General features: G+C 38.4%; 2 protein-coding genes and 1 long non-coding RNA gene across 3 annotated transcripts in view; 1 reads left to right on the top strand and 2 right to left on the bottom strand.

Moving 5' to 3' along the window:
* Positions 1-27,777, top strand: part of LOC120491557 (uncharacterized) — a 177,714-nt gene that overhangs the window by 56,334 nt on the left and 93,603 nt on the right. The window contains exons 4-6 of the long non-coding RNA XR_016169433.1: positions 12,639-12,732; positions 20,561-20,710; positions 22,968-23,193. This is a non-coding gene — a long non-coding RNA (uncharacterized LOC120491557). The remainder of the gene's footprint in view (positions 1-12,638; positions 12,733-20,560; positions 20,711-22,967; positions 23,194-27,777) is intronic.
* On the bottom strand, positions 13,694-15,546 carry pou4f1 (POU class 4 homeobox 1). The gene is made up of 2 exons (XM_039689475.2): positions 15,086-15,546; positions 13,694-14,773 (listed from the first exon to the last, which is right to left on the bottom strand). The coding sequence occupies exons 1-2, from the start codon at positions 15,206-15,208 to the stop codon at positions 13,784-13,786; spliced, it is 1,113 nt and encodes a 370-aa protein (XP_039545409.1). The 5' UTR covers positions 15,209-15,546; the 3' UTR covers positions 13,694-13,783.
* On the bottom strand, positions 16,573-21,753 carry obi1 (ORC ubiquitin ligase 1). Its single transcript, XM_039689474.2, has 6 exons — positions 21,408-21,753; positions 20,544-20,679; positions 20,321-20,412; positions 18,958-19,179; positions 18,073-18,161; positions 16,573-17,925 (listed from the first exon to the last, which is right to left on the bottom strand). The coding sequence occupies exons 1-6, from the start codon at positions 21,477-21,479 to the stop codon at positions 16,932-16,934; spliced, it is 1,605 nt and encodes a 534-aa protein (XP_039545408.2). The 5' UTR covers positions 21,480-21,753; the 3' UTR covers positions 16,573-16,931.

The raw sequence follows: 27,777 nt of genomic DNA, 5'->3' as shown, positions 1-27,777 counted from the left end.
GGGGAGCGTTGGGCCAGCGTAGCGAGAGCGTGAGGGCAAATCCAGCTCACCGGGTCTCCAGCTTTACCTGTCAGTCTCAGACATCAGGGGGGCTGGAGGTGTCCCTGGTGGCCTCTGGTTAGAGACAGTTCTCACTCCCGATGACCCGCGGCCGTCTCGCCCAGACACAGAACCGACATGCTAATCAATGATGGTCTGTCAGGATGACGGGCTGATAAGACGAGACGAAAATGACTGGGAATGAACTGCAGCCGCGTGCGTGTGTGTTTCAGGATGTTGCAGGTGTCTGCTCTGGTTTGGTCTGGAGGAGTGCTGGGAAAGTGATGCTATATTTGGCCAAAGATTTCCTTCACGTGTGTCTGAGGAGTTTTTCAGAATTAATGTGTGTTTAACGTGCACAATAATAATGGCCAACAATTGCGTGTGTGTGTGTGTGTGTGTGTGTGTGTGTGTGTGTGTGTAACATAATCTAATGGATGATATTTCAGTCAGATCACAGACTCACCCTCACAAATACCCACACATTTTTACCTTTAAAAAATTCCTTTTTATTGTTTTTCTTTTGATTTATTACAGACTAACCCTACCTCTTAGTAAAAATAAAGAAATCATTTATTATAGTTAGTTCATTTTAGTTGTTAGTTTTTTTAGATCTTCTTTTGTAATATAGGTAATAACTATTTGAGAGCAGATTTGTCTCTCTTAAACAAGTTCTTTGTCTAAATTTACTTTGTCTACCCACTCCAACATCATGGTGTGGACTTTCTATTGACTTCTATTGTAGTTATACTGATCTATTTATTTAGATGTTTAATTTCCCCTAACTCTAAACCATTTAGCATTTGTATTAAAGGTGACCTACTATTCTCTTTTTCTTGATTTTGTATTTGTGCTCTACTAGAATTGGTTTTCATGCTTGAATGTTCAAAAAACATTGTTGCAGCACCTCTCTTCCCAGTCTGTCAGTAACGCTCTGTTTAGTTCCTTCTCTATGAAGCCCCTCCTTCTCGAAATCTCAATGTGCTCTGATTGGTCGGCTGGACCAGTGTGTTGTGATTGGTCAACCGCTTCGAGTGTGCTTTGGAAATATCCCTTACCATAATAGCTTAATGTGACATATCCAGGCCCCACCCCTTCATTTGCATATGCCTTGGGCGGGAATTATTTAAATGAGGAACATTGTGATGTATTTGTTCCCAGAAGAAAACTCAAGATTACAATAGACATTACACACTAAAGAAAGATGAACAGGGAAAAAAGCATAATAGGACCCCTTTAAGAATTTCATGATAATTAAGTTGTAATTTGGAAAGTCATTTCAGGGTTTACAATCCCCATAGCAGCAACATGACCAAACACACAAAAATCCCTTTTTATTTTGTCTGATAAATAAACATTTTTTAGAAAAATAAAAGTTAAAAAAATACAACTCTCCACAAATTCTGGCTTTAAGCCTTTTATTTTGCATATGCATACATTATTACATACAGTATTTTTATGGGTCAATTCAATATAATCGTCCTGATACACAAACTGTCACAGATCAAAACAAACACTGTTACTCCAATGCTGACATTGGAGACATGATCAATTATTCATGAACTTCTTCTTAATAACCACCCAAATATTTAAAATATTGTTATTTAATAATTCATGCACGGAATATGAATTCATGCACAAACTCATGAATGTTGTCACGGAGTTCAACAAACAACAATAGAAATATATTTTGTTCATTTTAAATTCAAGCATCATTTATATGTTTTATAAATTGTCAGACCGTTGCTGTGCAGTGACTGTTCTGAGTGGTTGCTAGGGTGTTCTGTTTGGTTGCATGGGCGTTGCTAGGTGGTTCTGTAATGATTTTTGACACTATAGTCCATAAGTTGTTGTTGTTGTTTTGTTTTGTTTTTTTGTTGTTTTTTGGGGGGTTTTTTTTAAGTTGTAGTCCACATGAAGTAGCACACATCTCTTCAACAAGAAAAATGTGATTTGGGGATGTACAGGTATTGTAACTCAAGCAATGCAGGATGAGTTACACAGAGAAGAATAATACTTAGGGATAGAGTTTTTTTCAATTGACTAAACCTTAAAGGGATACTCCACTTTTTTTGGGAAATAGGCTCATTTTACAACTCCCTCAGAGTTAAACAGTTGAGTTTTAAAGTTTTCGAATGTATTCAGCCGATTTTCTGATATTCAGAAGAATATCAGTAACCAAACAGTTTCTGGTCTCATTGACCTCCATAGTAGGAAAAAAATATATATACTATGGAAGTCAATGAGACCAGAAACTCTCTGTTTACTGATATTCTTCTAAATATCAGAAAATCAGCTGAATACATTCGAAAACAGTAAAACCCAGCTGTATAACTCTGGGGGAGTGTAAAATGAGCCTATTTTCAAAAAAAAAAGAAGTGGAGTATCCTTTTAAAGTGATTTGAACCCAGCTCAAGGAGAATGCTCTCAACTTTGGCAATTTTGGCAAGGTTCTCCTAAAGTTATGAACAATAATCTTCCAGTAACGTTTGTTCAAATTTACCTGGTCTTTAATGTTCTCAAAAACAATATTTATAAATCATTTATGGAGTGTTTCTTTATAAAAAGTTTATCATGGATGGTTGTCTAACATTTTTTTAAATGCTACTACTTGTTTAAGAATGATCAGAGAACGCTCAAAGTGAACGTTCCCATAATTTTTGAGTTATGATAAAATTGAATGTTTCCCTAACTTTCACAAAACCAAGATTATTTCTTTTTTTTTTTTTTTTATCTAAAGTGCCCCTTTATGCTATTTTAAAGATTCCTGGTATGTTTTGGAGTCTACAATATAGGTGTACATGAATTTTTAAGGTAAAAAAAAAACATGAGAATTAAATTCTCATAATAAACACTGCTACACTCTAAAAAATGCTGGGTTGTTTCAACCCAAATTTGGGCCAAATATGCACAAACCCAAATGTTGGGTTAAAATTGTAAAGTTGAAAGTGAAAGTTTCAAAGAAATTACATTTTTAACCCAACATTTGGGTTTGTCCATATTTTACCCAAATTTGGGTTAAAACAACCCAGCATTGTTTAGAGAGTAAATCACCTCTTTTCTCACTGTGTCTGAAACGGCTTGATCAAGGATTCAGTCTCTCTAAACCCCTCCTTTCCGAGAGCCTCTGCTCTGATTGGTTAGATGACTCAGTCTGTTGTGATTGGTCTACTGCTTACAGCATGTGATGGAAACGAAACTCCCAATTAGCATACCTGAATTTCAGCTCCCGAGGCTTCCTCAGAGCTTGATAAATGTTGATAGGACAACAACATGAACCAAACTCTTTCAGTTTCAGCTAACTATAGTGTGTGAGGGTCAAAGTAATCGTTGTTTGCGGGCAGCCAATGAAGACCATGGGCTGGGATTATGCAAATTAGTTTCAAAGCCACATAGATTCAAACAGGAAGTGAGACTGGAAGTAATGACGACTCGTTTCAGGCAGTTCAGAATCGATTTCTCTTTTAGGAAACAATAACTTTGATCACTTTTACATTTACAAACAGCTTTGTTACACACTACATGAAAGGTACTATTTAAAAAGAAAAATAATAATAATAGGGGAACTTAAATAAAGAGAACATTTCCACATAACTTGAGGTGTGTTGGCACTGTAAAAAATATATTGTTAGTTAACTTAAATGAAGTAACCTGGTTGCCCTTAAAACTTTAAGTTTATTGAAATTGAAAAATTGAGTTAATACAATGAAGGAGATTGATTTAATAATCAGAAACTCAAAATTTTATGTTATCCGAACCACATAAATTATCTACGTTGATTTGACAGAAGAAAAAACGTTATGATAACAAATCATGATTTTTTTTTTTTTTTTTTTACAGTGTACAGCTCTGATTTTGTCATGTTTTGAGATGCTTCATCTCTCAAATAGCAAATAAGTGTTGTGCGTTCTGACTGACAATGCTAAAACACACATCTTACTCTTAATGCTCTGTGTGTGTCTGTCTCTCTTCTCTCCGGGTGCTGTAAATGAGTTGGGCTAACCTCTCTGACCACACTCTTTCCTGTCTCTGCTGAACCACACATCTCATCAAATATTTAATGTGCTCGGGAGTGACCGACCTCTCTTCTCCTCTCTTCTTCTTTTCAATTCATTTTTTCCACCCATCTATTCCACTGTCCCTTTCCTGTCAAGTTCAGTCCTGTCCTCGTTCTGATTCTCTCCTCCAATGCGTTGTTCTTAAAGAAACAGTTCACCCAAAATGAATCTGTCAATGCCTGAAAACTTTGCTCTTCGCTGTGCCTAAGGCTGGTTCACACAAAATGACATTTTCAGATGAATTTCCACACTGTTCGTTTGAATATAATGACAGTTCCTAGTGACCAGATCAGCCAAGCTTCAAAAAGAATCAGAGTCAATGACTCAATGATTGATTCAGAATAACAGTTGCTGAATTCTGAACCACATACTTCCATTACTCTTACTATTTCTGCCATAGAAAGATGTGTACTAGTATGTAGTTCTGAATTCAACAAGTCACTTCAAATCACAAGTCAAAAAAATCAGTGTCTTTTAACAAATTTGTTGAATGAATCATTCAGTGACAGTACAGGTGAATCAAAACTGTATACTACAAGCATACTATTCTTAATATTTTTGACCTTATCTTTAAATGTCATACATATAAATGGTAGTATGCTGATGTGGGATCCCAAATTTAGCATGTTTTGTTCCTGGAATGAATTGAGTAAATGACTCTCATAAAGGTAGCCCTTGCTATGTACTCTTTTTGAATAATACATTGTTTGTGAGCTCTAAAAAAGTACTGTATGTTCTATATAGTAGGCTATGAATGTACGTAGTATGAATTCGCATGTTTTTATTATCATGTTACCTACCAGTTGCATCACTTCAACGCCATTCACAAATCTTCTCCCGTGGCCTCATGGGATAGTAAAGTGTCCATTGTAAGCACACTTCAGAGTCTCACCGCAAGTAGTTGGTCATCCAGGTACGTTTACCTACTATTCGAATTTGCACATGCTTTTTTTTTTTTGCATGCTGTTTTCCTCTTTCAATACAGTAGGGAAGTAGGGCTGTCAAAATAAAAGTTTGTGTTTACATAATATATGTGGGTGCACTGTGTATAATTATTTTATATATATAAATACACACACATGCTTGTATATATTTCAGAAATATTTTCATGCATATACTGTATATAGATTTATATATAATTTATAATATATATAAATATAATTATTTTATATATATTTTTCTTAAATGTATACATGCATGTGTGTGTACACAAAAAGTATACACAAAATAATTATACACAGTGCACCTACATATTATGTAAAAACAAACTTTTATTTTGGATGCGATTAATTGTTTGACAGCCCTATAGGGAAGAATGAGATTTCAGATGCAGCCTGTCTGTTTCAGTGATTTAACGAATCAGTTGAATGAATGATTCAATGACTCACTCATAAAGATAAAGCCACTTCCCTCCCCCTACTGGTATAATGATGCAACTGCAGATATAACCTGAATAACTGAGCATATAAACAAGAATCCGAAGAAAAAAAGGCTCCATATTTTAAATTCACTACTGATAAAATGTTTTTTCATTTTTTATGTTTTGACTCTTGTGAAATATTATTACAATCTAACAGAACTGGATTCTAAGTGTGATCAAAGCTGAATTTTCATCATCGTTACTTCAGTCTTCAGTGTCATCCTTCAGAAATCATTCTAATATGATGATTTGCTCCCCAAGAAACATTTATTATAATCAATGTTGAAAACAAAAGATCTGTGTGAAGATTCTTCCAAACTTTTTTATTATTATTATTCCACAGAAGAAATAACAGTAGGTTTCTTGTCTTCTCTTCCATATTTTCATTCATTTTTCTCATTTCTACACACTGTCTAGCTCTCATCTCTTCATCAGTTGTCACATGACCTCTCCAGCCTCTCATTTCCTGTCCGCTCTCATCATCATCCTCATCTGCATGTCTGATGTCACGTCCACCGGCTGACGCTGACCTCAGACTGCAGGACATTCCATCCTATTTCATTCCTCTTTTTGCATATGGTTCGGCATTCTAGCGCAGTGCCACCAGATCTGCGGCCGGTGTCTTGTTTAATCAACACTGATGAATATTTGATGGTGTGGTGGTGAGCACAGGGGTGGCCCAGGCCGGTTCTCTCATTATCTACACACACACACAGCCTCCATCTCAGCCGGCACCACACACACACACACACACACAAGGCCTTTAAGGAGCACGAAGTTTCAAACTTCCACTAGACTCAAGCTGATGAATATATTCAGTCATCCGTCGCCAGTTCACGCTTATCCAGATTGAAATGTGACGACTCGATGAGTTTATAGTGGCACAGTGTCGGCCCGTCCTGTCAGATCTTGTTTGGGATATGTTTCATGCATAATGTATCGCATTAGGTCTATCTTTACCTCTGCGCGCAGACATCTGTGATCGATAAGCCATTCATTGGGATAAATGATCAGCTGCCTATTTTTCCCCTTGTAAAGATCGTGGAAGTTTCTACTAGAGATGTTTAGTGTCGTCCCACACACAGTAATGGCTGGTGATTCCACTGCTGTGTTGGTTTAGCACAATTACTGTATAAGCAAAACTATTCATCTTTGGAAGAAACGTAAAGAAAAGAAAAAAAGATCCTAACCTCTGTCAGGCACTTCATACATAGAAGGTTCCCATCATAGTTTTTAGTTTTAATTCATTGATTTTGTTCATATATCTAAGGATTTCCATGTGAAAAGCTTGTAACAAAACCTAAAAAACAAGACTTTCCCTGATTTCCTAAGTTGTCTATGAAAGACTGTTTTTTATGGGAAGGACTCGGGACGTTTTTGTCGGGAAAATCAAAAGGAATATTTGATTGCCGACTTGTGAAACGAATGCTTATATGTTCAGGATAAAGCAGAAAGAGTCATTCTGCACTGTAGCCTATATAATGACAATGTGTCATGCAAAGAAAAGGGATATATGAGTCTATATAGTTGCAAATTTTCTTTATAATCAAACTATCATAACAGTGTCATTTTAATTAGGCTATACACTGTAAAAAATATTGTTGGTTTAACTAAAAAAATGAAGTAAACTGGTTGCCTTAAAATTTTAAGTTCATTGAAATGGAAAAAATGTAGTTTTTCCAATGAAGGAGATTGTTTTAATCACCAGAAACCAAAATATTATGTTATCTGAACTACATAAATTATTTAAGTTGATTTGACAAAAAAAAAATGTTGTGATTACAAATCATGAAAATATATTTTTTACAGTGTCGACATTATGCCGATTCATTGCAGAACTTGTGCAGACTTCCACATCGCTAATTGTTTTTAAACTGCTGTTTTCTTCCACTGTCATCTATTAATTGTTATTGAGGAAAGCGAGCAGCACATGTTTATATATTAATATAATTAATTGGATTTCTGGATGTTGGTTAACAGTATATTGCTGCAAAAATATTTCCAATTTCTTTTTACTTCTAAGAGAAGAATGAAAAAGAACTTCACCGTGAGTATACCGTTGCATTGAATCACGCAATAAGTTGCTGGCTGCAGTTCACTTTACGGCCAGTGGTGTCGCTAATAACAAGGGTTTATGAATTCTACAAATAGCCCCTTTATGAATCAAACAGCTCATACACAATTCATCTAATAATTTAGACATTAAATTAAACGTTATACTCGTTAAGCATGATACATGCAAAACATGCATTTCCTTATATAGAACATTTTGGCATAAAGATTTCTTTCAAATTGAGTCAAGAACCCTATAAACTGAGTTAGGGTGAGTAGTGACATACATTTTATATAGGTAATACAATATTATGTCTATAATCTTTAAAGAAATTGCTACTCAGTGGACAATCTGATGGAAATAATCTCTCTATTTCTGTGATTTTTGTGCATTTTGTAATGAACCCCAAATAAAATTTGAGCATCAACAATAAAAATAGACACAAATGAGAATTCATTTGGATAGATCCTTTGGTGAGAAAGGTTTGTCGAACTCCTTTGATTGCAGGCGTTTGTATCTTGTCAAATCTGTTGAAATCTCTTTTTTAGAAAGCCATATGAAACTCTAGGGGTGTTTTTTATTCAGAAAATTCAGAAAAACAGGAGCCTGGGGCAAAAATCCCCATTCGTTCTCCATGCATCTCATTGCACCCATCTTTTTTGTTTTGTATTTTATTTCTAGTGTTTTGTTTTAGTTATATTGTACACTACATCATCTGGAAGCGTGGTCGAGAAAAATAAAATCGATTTAGCGATTTATAACAACACGTCGTCCTCAGTTTTCCAACACTTTCTCCACCACGCTCTCTTTGGGCAATCAAACGGCTTCAAAACTCCATCTGAAGGGCCCATTTGTACACAGTGTCACCCAGAGCTGGTTTGTAAATATCTCCACGCTTTGGTGAAGAGGGATTGCTGGAACAAACGATGAACTCCAGAGGCGAAATGAGGATAATGATGAGGGGCCAGTGTGTTCAATAGAAGGTCAAAAAGTGCAGGGCCTGGGGCCATGAGAGCGTTAAAGAGACAGGGTGAGAGAAAGCACTTGACATTTATACAGCCCATCATAAAGAAACAGACTGACAGCTACTCTAACAATCCAATGGGAGAGTCGGATCGGCCACATCCTCACGTGCTTAAAGCTACAGCTGGATGTTGTTTTGCTGGCTCGGTTTGTTCTTGAAGGGAGTGTCTGGAGTCGAGCTGTCTGCAGTATTTGATGCGCAGATAAATGCAGAGAGCCGAGCAGGTTTTGATCTGCATAAAGACTTTAACCTCTATTTCCTCTCAGCTGCGGTAAACGCCGTGGGTTTGGGAAGGAGGGGGGGGGTCAACCTTGCTTATCAAATATTTTTCAACTTAAATGACGGATTTATTAAACAAATAGGTTTTTGGTCTGTCTCTGAACCCCTTGTGATTGAAATACGCCGTTGTGTCAACAGCCCGCCTCCACTCGAGGCCGGAGAGACGCTGAAGATCACTGAATAAATACAAGTTTGAAATGAACACAGATCCGGAGGATTCGCTCTCCCAACCCCCTGTTTGACATTTCCGTCCACAGGCCATCCTTCATGGACATTGTTATAAGCGATACTGCATTTGCTCTGAGTGCACGTGTTTCCCATAAAACAGGTTGCTTTAGTTGCTAATCGACAAATTGCTTAATAACAATGATAAAACAGTTAAACTCTAAAAAACGCAAATATGGACAAACCCAAATGTTGGGTTAAATATGTAATTAAAAAAAATTACAGTTGAAAGTGAAAGTTGAAGTTGGGTTCAAATTTGAAATTACATTTTTAACGCAACATTTGGGTTAAAACAACCCAGCGTCGTTTAGTGTAACATCATAATGTCATTTGAAAGATTATTGTGTTTCTTATTTTAGGTAGCCTAAATGTATTGGGTTACACTTTAAAAAATGCTGGGTTGTTTTAACCAAATTTAGGTAAAAAATGGACAAACCCGAGCGTTGGGTTAAAATTTGAATAAAAAAAATAACCCAACGTCTGGGTTTGTCCACATTTGACCCAAAGTTGGGTTGAAACAACCCAGCATTTTTTTTTAGAGTGTATACGGTGTCCTTGTAACAGTACTGAGTCAACGTAATTAACAACATGTTGGGTTGAAGGTTAGTTGCATGTTATTACTATATGTAACAATGACTGTAATATATAGCCTATATACAATAAGTGAACATTTAAGGCTGATAAATAATTTCCAAATGTGAGATTAATAGTTTTATTTCAAGTTCACCTCATGATTAGATTTTTTTCTGCTCGGTGGGGAAAAAACATCAAACAATTCTTTTGAAATAAAATAAGCTATGCTGTCCAAACGGGTTGATTTTTATCGGGTAGGACAATTATAATTTATTTTTATCGAAGGTTATGATAATGCTCACTGCTCGTTTAACCGTGCCACCGAAGAGACATTTTTTCTCTCTCTTTCACATCCATCCACAGAATGTTTCTCTTTTCGCTGTAAATGGGTTAGTCGGTGTTCTTGTTGTTGCTGTTTGTAGCTGCTGAACTTTGAGGGTGGGATGCTGTTGAGTTGTGTTGATGAAGTATCTCTTGATTAATAGATCCATGAGGCAAACCGGCTGACATATGGCTCATGAAGCAGCTGGGATCTGTACCTGCGGCATCCCCTCCGGCCATTAACATATTAGAGGCTTTAGTGCAGGCAGAAAGACAGCAGCAGCCTAGAGCTGTTTGATATAGACTCTCAATAATGCATTACTCTTCAATCTGCGAGGGAGCTGTTCGTGGTGCTGAAATATGGAGCGTGCGCTTCTCAATGGAAACGCGTATAGTTCCAAGTTTTAAATTAATTTAAAAAGGGGTTGCACTTCATTTTACAGTACGTGCACTTTTCAGTGGACTTACAGTGAACTTGAGTAAGGTAACATGGTTTAAGTTAATGTTTAGGGGTAGGTAGTACCGATTCCGAAATGTCATTACAACAATATGTTCATGCACAACAGGACTGCAAAATAAAGTGCTAAACAGTGTGCGGGATTTGCTAAATAATAATACAAAAAGATAAAATAAAAATAATAATGATAATAATAATATAGCTTATATATATATATATTATTTAAATTTTAAACAAAATAATTAATCAGTGTAGTCAGGCTGATGCAGTCGATTATGTAGCTATTTGACTTTTATAAACGAGTTAATTTAGATTTTACATTGAATACATTTTAGATTATTTATTAAAATATTTTCTAGTGTGAGGAAAGAAACGGATCCGACATCAAAACTGAATCCCAAGGCAAACATCAAATAGCCGAATAAAAGCTAATAAAATTACAGAGAATTGTTTCCTTGGAAAGATTCGTTTGTAGACATTTTCTATATAAAATAGAAGAAAAAAATTACTGGATCTGAAGTGTGCGCAGTGTTGGATTCCAGAAACTCACTTAAAGCTGAAAATGAGTATTTCTCTCACTTAATATGCAGTCAAATTGAGCGTCGAATTGCAAAACGATCCAAAAGCACGAGGGAGACTTTCAGTGCCAGTCAAATCATCCTTTCCCAAAGAAAATGTCCATATATACTCACTGCGTTCTTCTGTTCGTTGCCAAAAGCCAAACAGGAGCAATAAATGTTTCTTTCTCCAGCAGCAGCAGCACTGCAGCTGCGACCTGCTTTCATCAAGTGCTTCCCTGAAAAACCCCGATAGCTGTCTGAAAATATTGCATTTTATATCAGCAAAGCGCGATTAATATTGCATCACCTACATATAACATATCTTTTTTAAAAGGCAGCAAAATGTAAAGCTCCCCTCCCCTTCCCCCTGAATTTCTCTTCGATATTAGGGTGAGAAAGATGTGCAGTGTCATTTTTTTATTTATTTTTTTTATGAATAAACAAACTTTTGAAATTAGACGCGTTTTAGTGAGACTGTTTGGAGACGGCCTTCTCTCAGGCTTCATGAAATGTTTATTATCAGTTCGGCAGGGTAAAACCCCACCATCTCAGCTACAGCCTTCAGGTCTGTTTCGAGGAAATAATACCAAAGAGTTTTCGGCTGCTATTATAAGCAGATATCGAATCGCACAATTCTATTCAGAGGGAAATCTAATGTAGTGCTCATGTTACCTCATTTAGACGACACGTGCATGGCCAAAATTCCATTTGTTTGACACACTAACACCCCATTAGGGCGCCGATAACAATTACCGAGCTTTTTAATTAGTGTCTTGTTGTATTCCGTTTATTAATTTTCCAAACCACAGAGCATGAATTATTTAATAAACCGTCCGTATAAGGGTAGGCCTATTCAAATGTAGGAGAATAATGGCCGAAATCGTGCGACATTTATTAAAAAGTTTTATTATTATTATTATTATTATTAGCCTATTATTATTATTATTATTTAAAATACCATTTTGTATTTTATGTATTTACTATTTTATTTTGGTCTGCAATTTATTATGTTCAATCGAATACATTTTCTCGTCTCGCCTGTAAAAACATGAGTTTCGTGGTAAAAAATAAAATAAAAATATTTTCACTGCATGGTCTAACGGAATGCAGTCTGAGAAATCCAGATCATGGAAATGAAGAGCATAAAAATGTATAAATAATGCATGTTTCTGGAGTAATGACTGCATAGATTTGTGGTGATAAGGAAGCCACTATAAGACACTATAAGACAAAGAAAGAAAGAAAGAAAGAAAGAAAGAAAGAAAGAAAGAAAGAAAGAAAGAAAGAAAGAAAGAAAGAAAGAAAGAAAGAAGAGCTATGGTTTGGTTAATATTTAGTTGATTATTTATTTATTTTTTGCGCCATCTTTCGCGTTTTAATTATGGCATAAAACTTTTAAGTCCATTTTTTCGCTTTTTTCTCCCCAATATGTATTTTAAATGTAATTGTGCCGTGGCTACATCTGATCATTTCCAATCCTAATAAACATTAATATTTTTTCCCCATTTCTCATTTATGTGTAGGCAAAATATAAACAATCATATACAGTAGCTAACTATGTCTGAGTGTGTCTGTCTGTGCTATAGAATAAGATGACAGCCTCCACGTTGATTTCCATCGTTTATTTAGAAGATCGCCGGGACTGGAGCCCTGCAGCTGGATTTGGCTTACAGAATGAGAGGAGTGTGTGTTGGGATGAGAAGATGGAGAGACAAGTGCACAGGTATGACAGAGTGATGCGCACGTGGCCGCTGTTTGTAAACATACGTGTGCACAAAATAAAATCATTACAACCTTTTTTTCCCCCCTTGAACAATTAACACGACAAACAACGTTGTGTCTTTATGTGAAAACAGGCATTAAACAGTGACTTACACCATCCACAAAGGTCTACCAGTAGATACTCTATGTAGTGCTTGGTAATTCTTTTTTTTTTTTTTCGATGCATAGAATGTTTGCACTGCAAACCAAAGTATACAAACCAACGAAATTATATTTCAGGACAATTTTGCTTTGTAAATATAATCATCTTTATCATGCGAGTTAACTAATATCCGCAGAGAAAGAATTCTGATTTGCCAAAACAATAATAAACAGACTAAATAATAAGTCATAAAATAAGAAAATCGGAATTCAGTTTTGCACGGTGAGCAAGTGTCATTTGTACGTATATTTATATATATACACAAAAGCATTAGAATATATCTAACCAATCTAAATAACAGTAGATTTCAGTGCAATTTTTAACAAATACGAGCGGTGGTTGCCACCTTTATTTAAAACGGATTCTGTATACTTTTCCTGTTCGGTTGTGTATTCATCAGAGCAGACCTTTGAATGATCACATTAGTTCATTAGCAAGACTGTGAAAAGGGGGTCTGCTTTTAACACATTTAATAATCAAAAATATAGCAGTTCCCTGTTACGAATGAACAAGTACACAAATATGCTGAACATAAATAAATACATAAATAGGATAGAATTAAACTATGAGGTAATCCATCAATGGCTATTTTTCGTCATTCAGAACAAACGTCATCGGGGCGACAAAAACAAATGCAGAGTTGAACCGCAGGAAAAAAAAAAGTAGTTCGTCTGGATTACCTGTTATTTGCATACTTCACATTCACCAGTACAGTGAAAAGAAACATGAGTAGTGAAAATCAAACGGTACTAATCGTACGCGTTTGAGCCAAAGCGATTTTCCTTGGTCCCCAAAAGTCAGTTTTGTGTTTGTTTGTTTGTTTGTTTGTTTCCCTACACAATATAGTCCATCAGTGAGCCGCGGAAAATTTCAACCTCTTCTGTTTTTGTCTTTGGTTGCAAAACCATACTCGCACCACGTTCTTTTTGAGGTCCAATTTCTCAGCTATAGCCGCGATTTTCTCCGAGGACGGCCGAGGCTGGACCGCGAAATACGCCTCCAGAGATCGCTTCTCCGGGGCCGCTATTGAGGTCCGCTTGCGCTTCTTCTCGCTGCCGTTGAAAATGTCGGGTTTGCTCATTTTCTCGCGCTGGGCGCCCTCGGCCTCCTCCAGCCACGCCTGGAGGATGGGTTTGAGCGCGATCATGTTGTTGTGCGACAGAGTTAGAGACTCGAAGCGACAAATGGTGCTTTGGCTCAGGGAGCCCACGCCGGGGATCTTCAGGTTGGCCAGCGCGCCCCCCACGTCCGCCTGAGTCACCCCGAGTTTGATCCTCCGCTGTTTAAAGCGCTCCGCGAACGCCTCCAGCTCCCTAGGGTCCGTGTCCGAGTCGTTGATGGAGGGCAGTCCGTTGTTGATGAGTCCCGGCGCGCCCTGGTGCGCACCGCCGTGGTGGCCCGGTAAGAGCCCGTGGTGAGTGAGCGGCGAGTTCATGTTCATGGCAGCCTGGTGGGACAGGTGGCTGAGCCCGTGCATGTGCGAGTGCGGGTGCGGGTGGGCCGACGTGGAGATCAGGCCCCCGCCGCCGCCTCCTCCGCCTCCGCCGCCGCCGGCCCCTTCGTGACCGCTGGGCATCAGCGCGAGCGACGGAGAGCTGATGTGCTCCATGAGGTCGGGCGGCTCCAGGTTCTGGTGGTGGTGGTGGTGATGGTGGTGATGGTGGTGGGCGAGTGGCACGGTGGAGGTGGACGAGCATGGCACGGTGTTCATCGTGTGGTACGTGGCGTCGGGCTTGAACGGGTGACTCTTACCCTGGGACACGGCCATGTCCACGGCCGCCAGAGCTTCGGCGCGGGCCAGGAGCGTCTCATCCAGACTGGCGAATATGTTGCTTTGTAGCTGGAGGAGTCGGAGAGAGAGGAGAAAAACAGAGAAACAGAAAAGAAAGTGGAGATGTCAGCTGGGGAATAGTGTCAACACATAACACAGAGAGAATATTCCTTTTAAGAGGCTTCCAGTCATAAAAATTAATACAAAAAAGGCTGAAGCCCGAGCCTTCAGTGAGCATGCCTTCAGAAAAGATCACAGGCGCGCGGATGATTGCTGTGGAATACATGAAAAAAACATTAAGGCAGAATATGCGCCTCCAGCGCTCCTCCTCGCGCGCAGAGGAGAACGCGGGAGAAAAGCAGAAGTTTGGAGCTCGTTTACCTGTGGAGTCTGCAGACAGGCTCTCCTGATCGCCTCCGAGCTCGAGTGCAGAGATGTGTACTTGTGCTCAGGTAAGCTGGGATGCATGGCGAAATGCGCCTGTTTGCTGTTCATGGACATCATGTTTGCGCTAGATCCAGTTCAGATAAAGTGCACGAAAGGAGGATAAAACCCAAAGCGAGAGAGGCCAGGTCCTCCCGCCTCCTCTTCTGGCGTCGGGCGGATGCGGTGGCGCTCGGCTGCTGATGGTACAGAGAAGATGCCCGCAGTGTGTGCGTGTGTGTGTGTGCGTGCGTCTCTGTTTGGCTCTGCTGTGTGTGGATGAGGAGCGCTCTTACACCTGAGTCCCTCACATCTCGTCCGGCAGCCTCGCCTATTCTCGCGAGACGAGCGCGATTGACTCCTTTCCCCTCCTCTCCTCTCCTCTCATCGCGCCTCTTCTCGTCTCTTGTCCTCCTCCTCGAACTGTAAATCGGCCTAATGACGGAGAGGGGGGGCTTCCATACCTGTGGATTCCGCGCGCATGCGTGCAGCCTTCGCTCATTTAGAATGTTTGTTGCGCTAGTTTAAACGGTGTAAACAGTGTAAGCGCCAACATTCGATATGCAAATGAGGGCTGTCTGTGTAAATGTCCGAAAAATAATAATAATAAAAAATGTTCAAAGCTTATTACGTAAAAAAATACTTCCAATCTAATCAGACACTTTTAAGTTTGTCATAACTGTGTGTTTTTTAAATATATATTATATTGTTTTTAATAATCATTTTTTATTTTTAATGAATGTAATAAAAGCAAAATGGAAAAATTGTTTATAGCTAGTTTAACTGCGTGATGAATTTTATTTTTATTAATAGTTTGCAAAAAAAAAATGCATCAATAAAATGGATTCCGTAGCTATTCGTTTATCTCAGTGTCAGGAGAATTAGCAAACGTGAATATTTTAATTTAGCTTTAATGTTTATGGTTGCACCGCGTTGATTCATTATCAGAGAAGAACAACGAACTAATAATTGCATAATATAAATATATAACGAAAATCGTTTTAGACATAAATATTCATTCATTACAAAATTCGCAGACATCAAAATCGAATCTGTATATATTTTAGATATTGTTTTTGAATATTTAAATTTCGCTCACGTTAACACGTCATGGTGGCATTGGATTGATTGATTACGCAACTTTAACCATCATGTATATTTCACTAAACTCTAATCACTGCATGAATTTTTAATCGCCCGGCGCTTTTAGTTGGAGCTAATGAAGTGTTAATTCACTAGCATTAATTAATTCTTTAAAAGACTGTGAAGGAGGTGGGTAGTAAATGGATTTGTTTAGTATTCCGGTGATGAAATAATTCAGCACCGAGCACAGAAAGACAATGAGTTTGCATGCACTATTACTAAAATTACGACGTTTATACTGTTGTTGTCATAACACTAAACCAAAGGTCTTGAACATGTGAAAATGAAACTATAAATGATAGGCATACAAACGTTTTTTTTAATTTAGATAACACCCAGGTACAAAAACATTTACTAAAATATACAGAAAATGACTTTTCAAACTGTATGCACGAACAGCACTCATTGTTTTCAGTTTAAATACAGATTTATTCCAGGTAAGTCTTTACAACCACAAAAAGTGAAATTGAAATATTTAATTTCAAGAGAAAAGTGTAACCACGGGACACTGAAATGGTTTTTATATCATTCAGTAACATGATCCAGCGCACACTGCTGTCATCATAATGAACAGTGAGGCAAATGTGTAATAAAAAGCCCTGATGGAACAGAAAGGCAGTTCAATCAAGTCATTGAAATCATGCTTGAAATGTTTCTGCTTCTACTTCAGTTTGGAGAGTTTGGAGGGGCTGGACATGGACGATCCTGCGGGACACTTGCGTTTGTTGGGCTGGCCGGGATTTTCCACCGGATCTCCAGCTCTGCCGCTGACCTCAACATCACAATGGGTGGTCTCCTGTGTCAAAGATGTGGTTTGGTGCTCTCCTGCTGTTCCGGGATCAGCCAAGAGGTTGCTACAGAAATCCAGCTCTGGTATTTGGGTGGCATCAAAGTCTGGAGAGCGTGAGGATGAGGATGTCAGGGGAAGGTGAGAGGCCTGACTGTTGGAGCTCTCACCCTCAGCCATCATAGAGTCCAGCTCAGAGATCTTGTCCAGGTACGCCGCATCCATACAAGCCTCGCTGTTTCCCGTGGGGTCCTCCAACTTCTCCTCAGGTCCGCAGTCCATCCAGCCTCCACACAAGCCCTCTCTGTCTGAATTCACAGCAGCCTTCTGACTGAAGGATCCTGGGCTTTGGTTGATTGAGGATGAGCTGGCTGGGCCCTGGCAATCATCAAAACTCAGTCTTCTCAGGTAAGTGAGAGGTCTGAGACCTAACTTTCGGTCACCGCACACCACAGGACTCTTCAAGCTCAGAGATCTGAGAGCCGAGGAGGGTGTAGAGGGAACGGGAACGTCTTTGAGTCCATCCTTCTGTGGACTCAAGGTCCCTGCTAGAAAGCACGCATCAGATGTAGTCAGGAGGTGCCCGTGGTTGTCGGGAAGCTCTGAACAATTTCGGTCCAGGTCTGTACAAACAGAAGTTTCCTCCATTTCACTCAGGCTCCTTCGCATCAGGGCAATCCTTTCAATCCCTCCAGAGGCAGCGTTTGAACAAACACCTTCTTCAGGCTGAGGGTCATCCCTCTGGTTCTGGGCTTCCAGCTCTTCGATGTATTTATCGCTGCGCTCCAGAGCTCTTTTCAGATGGGCCACGTCCCGCTCATACTGATGAATTTTAGCCTCGAGAGCTGCAACTGTATACCGGCCAAACCTTAATGTAAAACACGGATAAAATCCATTTTGAAAGATCTGAGGTTATCAGCATGTGTAAATATCCATACATATAAAACATGAATATTGTATTTGTTGTCGTCAACTCAAAAGGCAAGTCAGTACACCTCACCAACACTGTGCTTACTTTTGAGGAGATCTGCTGTCCACTTCGGCTTTCAAGTGCATATTTTCCTGGATTAGGTCAAAATTTTGGGACCGCAGAGTTTTGTTAGCCTGAGGGAAAGAAGCATGTTTCTTTCAGAATAGTTGCACAGAAGACAAATAACACCCTTTCCCATATTTCCAATAGTCAGTGAAAATTCATCTAGAATATAGAGAACAGCTTTAGGGATGGGCAGCGATTAATCGCATCCAAAATAAAAGTTTGTGTTTACATAATATATGTGTGTGTAGTGTGTATAATTAATTTGTATGTATAAATACCCACACATGCATGTATATATTTAAGAAAAATGTGTTATTAATATATCAAATATTTATATATAATATTAATTGTGAATAAATATTTATAAAATATATACATGCATGTGTGGGTATTTATATATACAAATTAATTATACACACTACACAAACATATATTATGTAAACACGAACTTTTATTTTGGATGCGATTAATCGCTGCCCATCCCTAATACATATGTGCTTTAGATGTGGGCTAAGCACCAAGCCATTGTAACCATATCTCTACTGTGATATGAATGATGAGGGGTTTTTAACAACTGATACCAATGCTGATGTTTAGAGAGTAGCCCAAATAATGCCACATAGTTAGATGACAGCAAATGAGACAATTTCTCACATAAAAAAAAAAAATCATTTGACATGTTTCCTCAGAATGTACGAAAACAGAACATTATCATCCACTAACAAGAGATGATTTATGAAAATAACAATACAACTTCAGTTTAAATGACCAAGTCAGCACACTTGGTCATTTAAATTGATTATCTCAAAACGGCTAAATTATGTTTTGTTTTGTTTTTTTTTTAAAAAACAATCCCATTCATACTTCCTTCAGCTTTTCGAGGTCCTGTTTGACATTCCTGTAGAGGTCATTGGCGGCTCTCAGCTTATTGGCCAACTCCTCCAGAGCGCTCGGGTCAACAGTACAGCTTTCGTTCTGAGGAACCAAGACCGTCCTCGGTTCCAGAGCTGTCTTAAGTTGCATCTCAAGGCTCAGGTTTTTGCTTTTCAAGTCCTCATTCTCTTTCAAGAGGGTTTCGATTTCATCCTGTAAGACAGATGATTCATAAGCTTGGGCTTTCGTTGCATACACTTCTGTTTAGCTGTGCATTTACTGAATGAGCACTGTGCCACTGTTCGTCCGACTGTCTTTTTTTTTTTTTTTTTTTCTAAACTGTTTTAATTATTCGGATTTCTTTTGATTATTTTAATTTCTTCTTCTAAAAATTAAACTTTCAAATATTTTAGATTCATTGCACACCGACTGAAATATTTCAGGTCTTTTATTGTTTTAATACTGATGATTTTGGCATACAGCTCATGAAAACCAATTTTTTTGTATGAAAAACACTTCTTTTATTGGTCGGATGAAATATGCTCATTTTTTTAGATAGGAATTTAGGGTTTTCATGAGCTGTATGCCAAAATCATCAGTATTAAAACAAAATATAACACCTGAAATATTTCAGTTGGTGTGGAATGAATCTAAAATATATGTAAGTTTAATTTGTATCATTACATTATGGAAAATAATGAACTATCACAATATGCTAATTTTTTTAAGAAGGACCTGTAAAGCACTTTGAATTACCATTGTGTATGAAATGTGCTATATAAATAAACTTAAATACTTTTTTACAGGCATATTTTAAACTGCCTGGCCAATAGTCAAATGCTTAAGAGTCTATGAATGGATCAGTGATCATTATGTTTCTAGCATGTTAGTGTTTGGCAACAGTTCTTGTGTAGCTTTTCATTTCTTAAATATGTAGGAAGACACATCATGGCCATATTCCAGGATGACAATGTCAAGGTTCATAAGGATCAAACTATGAAGGTTGAGAGGAGCATGAAGAATCATTTACACATGTGAATCGACTCCTATGAGTCCAGAGCTGAAACTCATTCAGTCTTTGGGATGTGCTGGAGGAGACTTTACAGAATGCTGGACTCTTGCATTGGCATTACAAGATCTTATCCAATTATTGATGCACATCTTGATGGAAATAAATGTGATGTTATTTTCATCAAGAGGTTCATTGCATTGTCATCCTGGAAGATCACGTGTTGAAGATCACATAAAGATTCCAGCACTGATTTTAGAGGGAAACTCTACTCTAAGAAATTTCAATACAGGAAAGAAATTTGTATTAATCAAACCATTTCATTGGGTCTTTGAGCAAAAATACCTCATATTCTCGCAAAAGCAGCTCCCCTCGAGTCTTTCTGAGGCGTCTCTTTACAGAAGAGCTCTCATTGGATTCACTGTCAGTTGTGGCTCCTGTGAGCATAAACACACAAAGAAGAGAAAGAAAGAGAGATATTTAATTACACTCTTCTTGCCTAAAACAAACAATGTTTCATAGCTTACACTGAAAAAAACAAGATATGATTGTGAGGTCTCATTATTACCAATGATTTCTCTGCAGGGGTTTTCTGGGGTGATGGCCACTCGACAGGTGGGACACTGACTGCTCTTCTCCAGCCAGACTTTGATACAGTTGGAGCAGAACACATGGTTGTTGCAACAAATGACCGGCTGACGCACCTTTGAGGTGTAGATAAGAGCAGACCAAAAGGTAAAAGCAACATCATGGCTGTTGTTAACATTTAAGGGATGGTTCACCCTATAATTTTAATTCTGTCATCATTTACTCACCCGCAAGTTGTTCCAAACCTGTATGGATTTCTTTCTTCTGCTGAACACAAAAGATGATATTTTGAAAGGTATGGGTAATTAAACAGTTGATGGCCCATGCATAGAATGGGAAAAAAATACTCAATGAAATGCAAGTCAATGGAGGTTTGGAGCAACTTGAGGGTGGGTAAATGATGACATTTTTTTTTTTTTGGTGAACTATCCCTTTAACATTCCTGCTTTTCTGGTCCATTTTATCTGACATGCTTCTTTCAGGGATTCATTAACAGTCAGCAGAGCACAGTGTTCAGGTGAGGGCTGGAAAGGTCGTTTTTGTTCATTTGTGGTTTGGGAGAAAACTAAAACAGAAGGGACTCTTGGAGCTCTAACGTTACTGTAATAAAAAACTCGCTGTTTTGAGTTACAGAAACGTTATTATCTTCACATGCACATATTTTTACACAGTATCTTCACTAATAGATGATAAAAGAACTGTATATTACATTAAAGTGGTTTTAATTTAATGACCGAGATGCGTCAACTATCAAACATGAAGTAAGTTAGGCTAACGTTACACGCGCGCACTGCACAACTTTGTGTTCAACTCCGTATTTAAACTAAATGTGTTAAAGTGTTACCTTTCCGAGGCAAATCTGGCAGGATATCGGTAAAGTCAAAGAAAGAGTGACGTTTTGAAAACTTTGAGCCATGATTTAGTCCTCAAAGATTAGAAACATGATCCAAAACTCCCTCCAACAGAAACAAATAACTAGCAGCACACGCGACTACGGCAAGCGCAGAGTAGTAAACTGTAGCGAAACGCGTCTGCCTCAAACTACTGTACATTCTCACTGTGGTGGGTATTAATGCTTTTATAAGGCAAAGTTTTGTATTTATAGAATTGATGGTCTATCCACTAATTCCTCCGTATCTAGTATATAACATTCACTGCTAAAAAAATATTCCTTCAGACTTTAGTTACCAACAGCAACAAACAATGCTGAGTTCACGCCATGTCGTAATTACGGTAGTTTCGAGATGAACACGTGACGTTCCACTCAGAGCTGTTCACCTTCTCGGGGGCTCGGACTGTGGAGTATGCGTTTCAATGGCAACGATATCAACACCTAAATTATTATGCAGTGGTCAAGTGGTAGGAGCTCTGAGAAAATTCCCAGTTTACAAGCTGTAATTACGAGTTCTACGCGGACGTGAACGCTTTTTACAAGTTGGAATCTCGAGCTCGTCATTACGGTAATTACTAAATGGTGTGAACGCACCAAAAAAATTACCTAAACACATTTATAATGATAAAAACATTGTTAGTAGATAATATTAATAAGATGGTTGTTGTGGTTGTGCATTAATATAAACTTCACTTATTATAGACAGTCTGAATAATTCTTTATTTCTGGTCTTTTGTGGTAGGCCAAGGTGATTATTGCTGCAGGTAGACCAACTTTGTCAGTGTAGTATAGGCAAAACATAATTGTTAAAGTAGTCATGTTTGGGAGGAATACATTTTATGTATATGGCCTGAACAAATGTAGCCTACTTAAATAAATTCATCTTTAATCACAGCCTGATGTCTGAGTGATCAGGTTGCTCTTAAGGGCATTAACACTTGGTATTTTCACGATGAATCACTATTAGATCAAAAATAAATAGTATTTTATTTGCTTAATATCAAATAAAAGCCAATTTTACTACTCAAAATGCTTCCATGTCCCTCCTGATGCTTCTCTTTACGTCGGCTCTTTGTTTCAAGAGTTTTATTACAACAGTGTAAACCGTTTTACTTCATTTTTATTCGATCTCATAATTCATTGGTCATCGCCAAATGATGGCTTTATTATCCCATAACGACAGACCCAGTGGCGGAGCGCTTGCGAGATAACTTCATTAGCATCGAACTGATGCAAAACAATGTTGTACATTGATTGCATCAAGCGGACTATTGGTGCTGCGACTACATTACTGTCATTTGTTGCAGGTCTGTCATGTCAACACAGCCCAAGGAGACTTCACTTTGTCTAGACTATGAGTAGTCAAACTGTACGCCAGTTGGTCTGAAACTCCGATTTAGACATCTGCATTCCTGGAGAGAGAGTTTGCACACATTTGTAAGCAAAGACCAAACTGCTGAGCACGCTCTTACATAATAACATAAATTTGCCTTGTTTTCTTATTTTTTACAGAACCACCTCCCCATTTTGTCTCTCCTGTCAGTGGGATCAGCATCTCAGAAATACACACAAAAAACGCTTGCTACTCACTTCATCGTTCGTAAGTGGAACAAGAGCTGTGTCGACAAGAGATGTCCATTTCACCACAAGTCTCCAGCGGAATGATTCATCCAGAGAAGTTGGATGACACATAAGTCTGCAAAAAGGCCCATTCAGAGATGACGTTGTTCATAGAGAGGTATGGGTTGATTTGATTTGCTGAGGACTAATTTATTATATTACACTACTGTTCAAATGTTTGGTGTGGGTGCATTTTTAAAAAAAAGTTTTTGGAAGTTTTTTATGCTCTCCAATACCAGTAATATTGTAAACATTATTACAATTTAAAATAACTTTCTACTGTAATATATTTTAAAATGTAATTCCTGTGATCAAAACTGCATTTTCAGCATCATTACTCTTCAGTGTCACATGATCCTTCAGAAATCATTCTAATATGCTGATTTGCTGCTCAAGAAACTGTACTTTTTTAACCTTTTTAATTATTGTCAACATTGAAAACAGATGATACATTTTTTAGGATGCTTTGATGAATAGAAAGCTCGAAAGAACAGTATTTATTTGAAAAAATAACAATTTAATGCATCCTTTCTGAATAAAAGTGTCAATATATTTTAAAAAATAATCTTACTGACCTCAAGCTTTTGAACAATAGTATATATTATGTTATTATAATTATTCCCAAAGTTCTGATGATTTCAACAACCAGGCACAGTTGCAACATGATGCGTATTGATTATGCTCAGTGTATTTGATGCATAACTATGCGTTTGAAAGACAAATGAGAGGTCTTGTGAAATTAGTTTGAAAATATTTATTTGCATTGTAAAAATCGAGCTCAGATCATATTATTGGAACAGTTCAGATACTCTAAAGATTGTATTTTGCCCACATATGCTTCAGACAATGGTTTGTAATCTTTCCCCCATTAATTGGTGACAGTCAATTAATCACAGCCGGTTGAGAACCGCAGGATCTATTGATCTTGTCGGAGGCCTTATTTTTCATCCGTTAAATGACACAGATCGGCACATTTGCCTTGGCCGGGTAATGGAGGGTGGCGAGCCAGTGACCCGTGTGTCAGGCCTACATGTGTCCCATGCTCCCCCGTCATGAAATGGCATCTTTACCATTTAAGCTGGAAAGGTTTAGACTGCCCTAAGAGCAAGGCGCTGGGACAGGCCTTGCTCCGCTGCTCAGCTGACCTTTCTGTTTAAAGCTTAATCACTGGCAAATGCTTACATTAATTAGCCTGCCCTCTATCCCTCTTTCTCTGTCCCCCCTCCCCACACACACACACACACCAACGTCATGCCAGTGGTTTTTGCGTCGCTGGCAAACCAGAATGAGTCGCGCACATCTTGAGGACATTAAGACATTTCCCCCGCACTCCTGCAGGCTCCGTGTATTGATTAGCGTGGCCCCTGACCGCGATCGCTGCGGTGCGAGAGAGTGTGTCATGGAGATGAGGGGCCCCTGCTGTCCATGGGGCTCTTTCCTAAGCCACAGTCGAGCCGCAGCTGACGCCCCCTCCACAGCTCAGGCACCTTTCATTGCCCTTTCGCAACCCTGCCCTTTAAAAGTCGGAGCGGCATCCGGTTCTTTACATTTTGTGTCATGTATTGAAGCCTCACGGCATCTGGAATTATCCATTATGTGTCAGAAACTGTGCTTAAAGCTTGCAAAGGAGGAGTAAAACATCTTTGGAGACGTTCAAACCAGATGTTTTCCTGCGTAAAGATTATTTTGTAGAATTCGTTTTTTTCGCCAATTCGTAAAACCCCCGGTTTCACGGACGAGGTTTAAGCCTAGTCCCAGACTAAAATGCATGTTTGAACTGGAAGCAACCCGCATTGACAAATCTTAAAATATGTCAGTGCAATTGTTTTGTCTTTTAAGATGTTAAAAGCTACTTAAAGGGATAGTTCACCCCAAAATGAAAATTCTGTCAGTATTTACTCACCCTAATGTTGTTCCAACCCCGAAAGACCTTCGTTCATCTTCGGAACACGAATTAAGATATTTTTGATGAAATCTGAGAGCTGGATCACTCGTCCATAGGCTTCTTGAGGGATTGAAACTTTCCGGCCTAGAAAAGTTATTAAAGACATCGTTAAAATAGTCCGAGTGACTACAGTGGCTCAATCTTAACTTTATCAAGCAACGAGAATACTTTTTGTGCTCTAAAACAAACCAAAATAACGACTTTATTTCAACTATTCACTTCCTTCTCTTTGGGCCTCTAGTCAGGTAACGTAGTGCGATTGCGTACAGCTACGTCACACATAGGCTCACTATTGGCCGACGCTGGTCATGTGTGTGATGCGTGTGACGTACAACAACAGATCATACGCAATTACACTAGTTTTTTTGCGCACAAAAAGAGTTCTCGTTGTTTGATAAACTTAAGATGTCTTTAATAACTTTTCGAGGCCGGCAAGTCTCAATCTCTCAAGAAGCCTATGGACTAGTATGGAGGAGTGATCCAGCTCTCAGATTTCGTCAAAAAATATCTTAATTTGTGTTCCACAGATGAACGAAGGTCTTTCGGGGTTGGAACAACATGAGGGTGAGTAAATACTGATATAATTTTCATTTGTGAACTATCCCTTTAAATGCCCTATTTAAACTAAGGCGTAATCCTGGCTGAACATGAGCCCAGTCTGTGAAACCGGGCCTGAAAGAACTATAAATAAGTATTCTGTGGGATGATTCCTCTTTAAAAACTTTGCGGGGCCAGTTGTTTGTTCAACCAATGACAGATGGGAAATGTGTTTGGAAACAGGCATTATTTCTGCAGTTCTGTTTGTTGACGGCTTGACGCCAGTGTTGACAACATCTCGTGGCAATTTGTACTTATTTTACGTTGCTCAATTGGTGGCTATTCGTATGAAGGCATACAATCTCATTTGTACGTTTATACGATCTGCTTACGCCCCAGTGATGGGTTGGTTTAGGGGTGAACCTTCAGCCCTACTTTTTTCTATTAGTCGTACATTTGTGTACGATTCCCATTCTACAAATTCATGCGAAATTTCCACCAAGTAACATAGTTACGTTTTCCTGTGAGATTAGGTTAGTATTTACGGAGGCCCTAAATGGAAATGGTGAAAGAAAAAAAAAAACATGAGATGTAGGAATAATTATTTGTCAATGCTTTAGGGCTCTCGTGCAAATGTTTTGCGTTCTCCTGAGAAACTTTGCGTTCACTCGCGAAGAACTCAAAAGGTTTTGCGAGCGAACGCAACGGGGGAAACACAAAACATTTGTGAGAGAACACAAAAGCATTGACTTATTATATCTTTTTTTTTTCACCACCATTTACTAGAGGCTCTGTAAGTATTGAATAAATGACTGACTTTACAACAAATATTGACTACTTTTCAAAATATAAATGTATTTGAAAGAGGTCTCTTATGCTCACCAATGAATTTCTTTGATCAAAAAGTTACTATTTAAAAATGTAATGTGATGCAAATCTAAATTTTCAGTCTTCTGTGTCACATGATCTTTCAGAAATTGTACAAATATGCTTCTGCTGCTCAAGAATAATTCCTGATTATTATTAATGTTAAAAACAGGTGTAGAAACTGAGATACATTTTTGTTTCAGGATTTTTTGATAAACAGAAAGTTTAAAAGAGCATTTGAAATAGGTAGATTTTATAACATTATAAACGTCTTACCATCACTCGCTGAATAAAAGTAATCATTTCCCATAGCCCTCAAACCGTATTCACTTTATAGCCCTTAATCCTGTAATTGTGGACAAATGTGGGCACAGAGGACTCAGGTGTGATCCTAATTTTTATTTTATTATAAATGTTATATCATTGTCTTCGATAAAGTTTTGTCTATCCATATATGGTGTTTATTTTATTTTGGGTGTATTTTTGAATTTATTTACTTCAAAACGTACCATATTTTCCATGTAAATTAATTTTTTTTTAATATCATTCCAGTTTTTTTCACCCACTTAGCATTTCAGAATTGAGTAAGAAAAAAAATGTGTGTGTTCACGAGGCAAACTTAGGAAAAGTAGCCAAGTCTTGTACCGCTCAGATCAAGGGAAGTATTTTTTAAAAATAAATCAAAACTATTTTGCCCACATTTGTCCAGAATACGGTTTTAGGGTTAAAAAACCTAGACCTAAAAAAACGTAGAGCTCTCTTAAGATGCTTGTCCTGCCCTCAGATTCATCTGATTAGACCTTTCTCACAAACTGACATTGATCCGCAGGGTTGCATGACAAAAGTGGATCTATTTTTAACTTAGACACAGAGACAAATAAAAAGAAAAAAACAGTGACAGCGACCAAAGACATCTCCATGGCGCATGCTTTCATAAACCAAAAAGTTAAGCGTAGACTAAACACAAGAATGCATTCTCTAATTCAAAGACCAGGCACAAAATGAATGCATGCTCTAATGGAGAGCGTGGGATGCCACCCCAATTGTTAGTATCAAAGTCTGTTCTCTAGCTGTTTCCCACCACCCCCTTCCTCTCTCTTTCTCTCTCTCCAGCCTCAAATTTATTCTCCTCCGCGGGTGCAGTTTTAGTGGTGGGCTATGCGTCGCGGTGCAGAGAGGGCCAGCGTGCGCTGGTTTTATTGCATTGCCTACAGGCTGGTTGAGCCACACGACTCGCACACGACTCCCACCCCCTCCTTCACACCACAGATGAGGCTCCACTCAGTCCTGGGCTCCGCTACACCCCTCTTCCTCCATCCGTACCTCTCTCAAGGGGCCCCTGGGAGCCGAGGG

The sequence above is a fragment of the Pimephales promelas genome, chromosome 8 (genome assembly GCF_988280905.1).
Source record: "Pimephales promelas chromosome 8, fPimPro1.hap1.1, whole genome shotgun sequence".
Taxonomy (NCBI): domain Eukaryota; kingdom Metazoa; phylum Chordata; class Actinopteri; order Cypriniformes; family Leuciscidae; genus Pimephales; species Pimephales promelas.
This window is presented reverse-complemented; position numbering and strand designations above follow the sequence as displayed.

Bases quoted from the DNA above. Each gene is read 5' to 3' on its own strand.
- pou4f1 (XM_039689475.2), bottom strand. From the start codon at position 15,208: ATGATGTCCATGAACAGCAAACAGGCGCATTTCGCCATGCATCCCAGC. The intron at 14,774-15,085 runs GTAAACGAGCTC...CGACTCCTCCAG, and splicing joins CCTGTCTGCAGACTCCACAG to CTACAAAGCAACATATTCGC.
- obi1 (XM_039689474.2), bottom strand. From the start codon at position 21,479: ATGGCTCAAAGTTTTCAAAACGTCACTCTTTCTTTGACTTTACCGATA. The intron at 20,413-20,543 runs GTAATAATGAGA...TTATGCTCACAG, and splicing joins CCCCTGCAGAGAAATCATTG to GAGCCACAACTGACAGTGAA. The intron at 17,926-18,072 runs GTAAGCACAGTG...TTTTACATTAAG, and splicing joins GACAGCAGATCTCCTCAAAA to GTTTGGCCGGTATACAGTTG.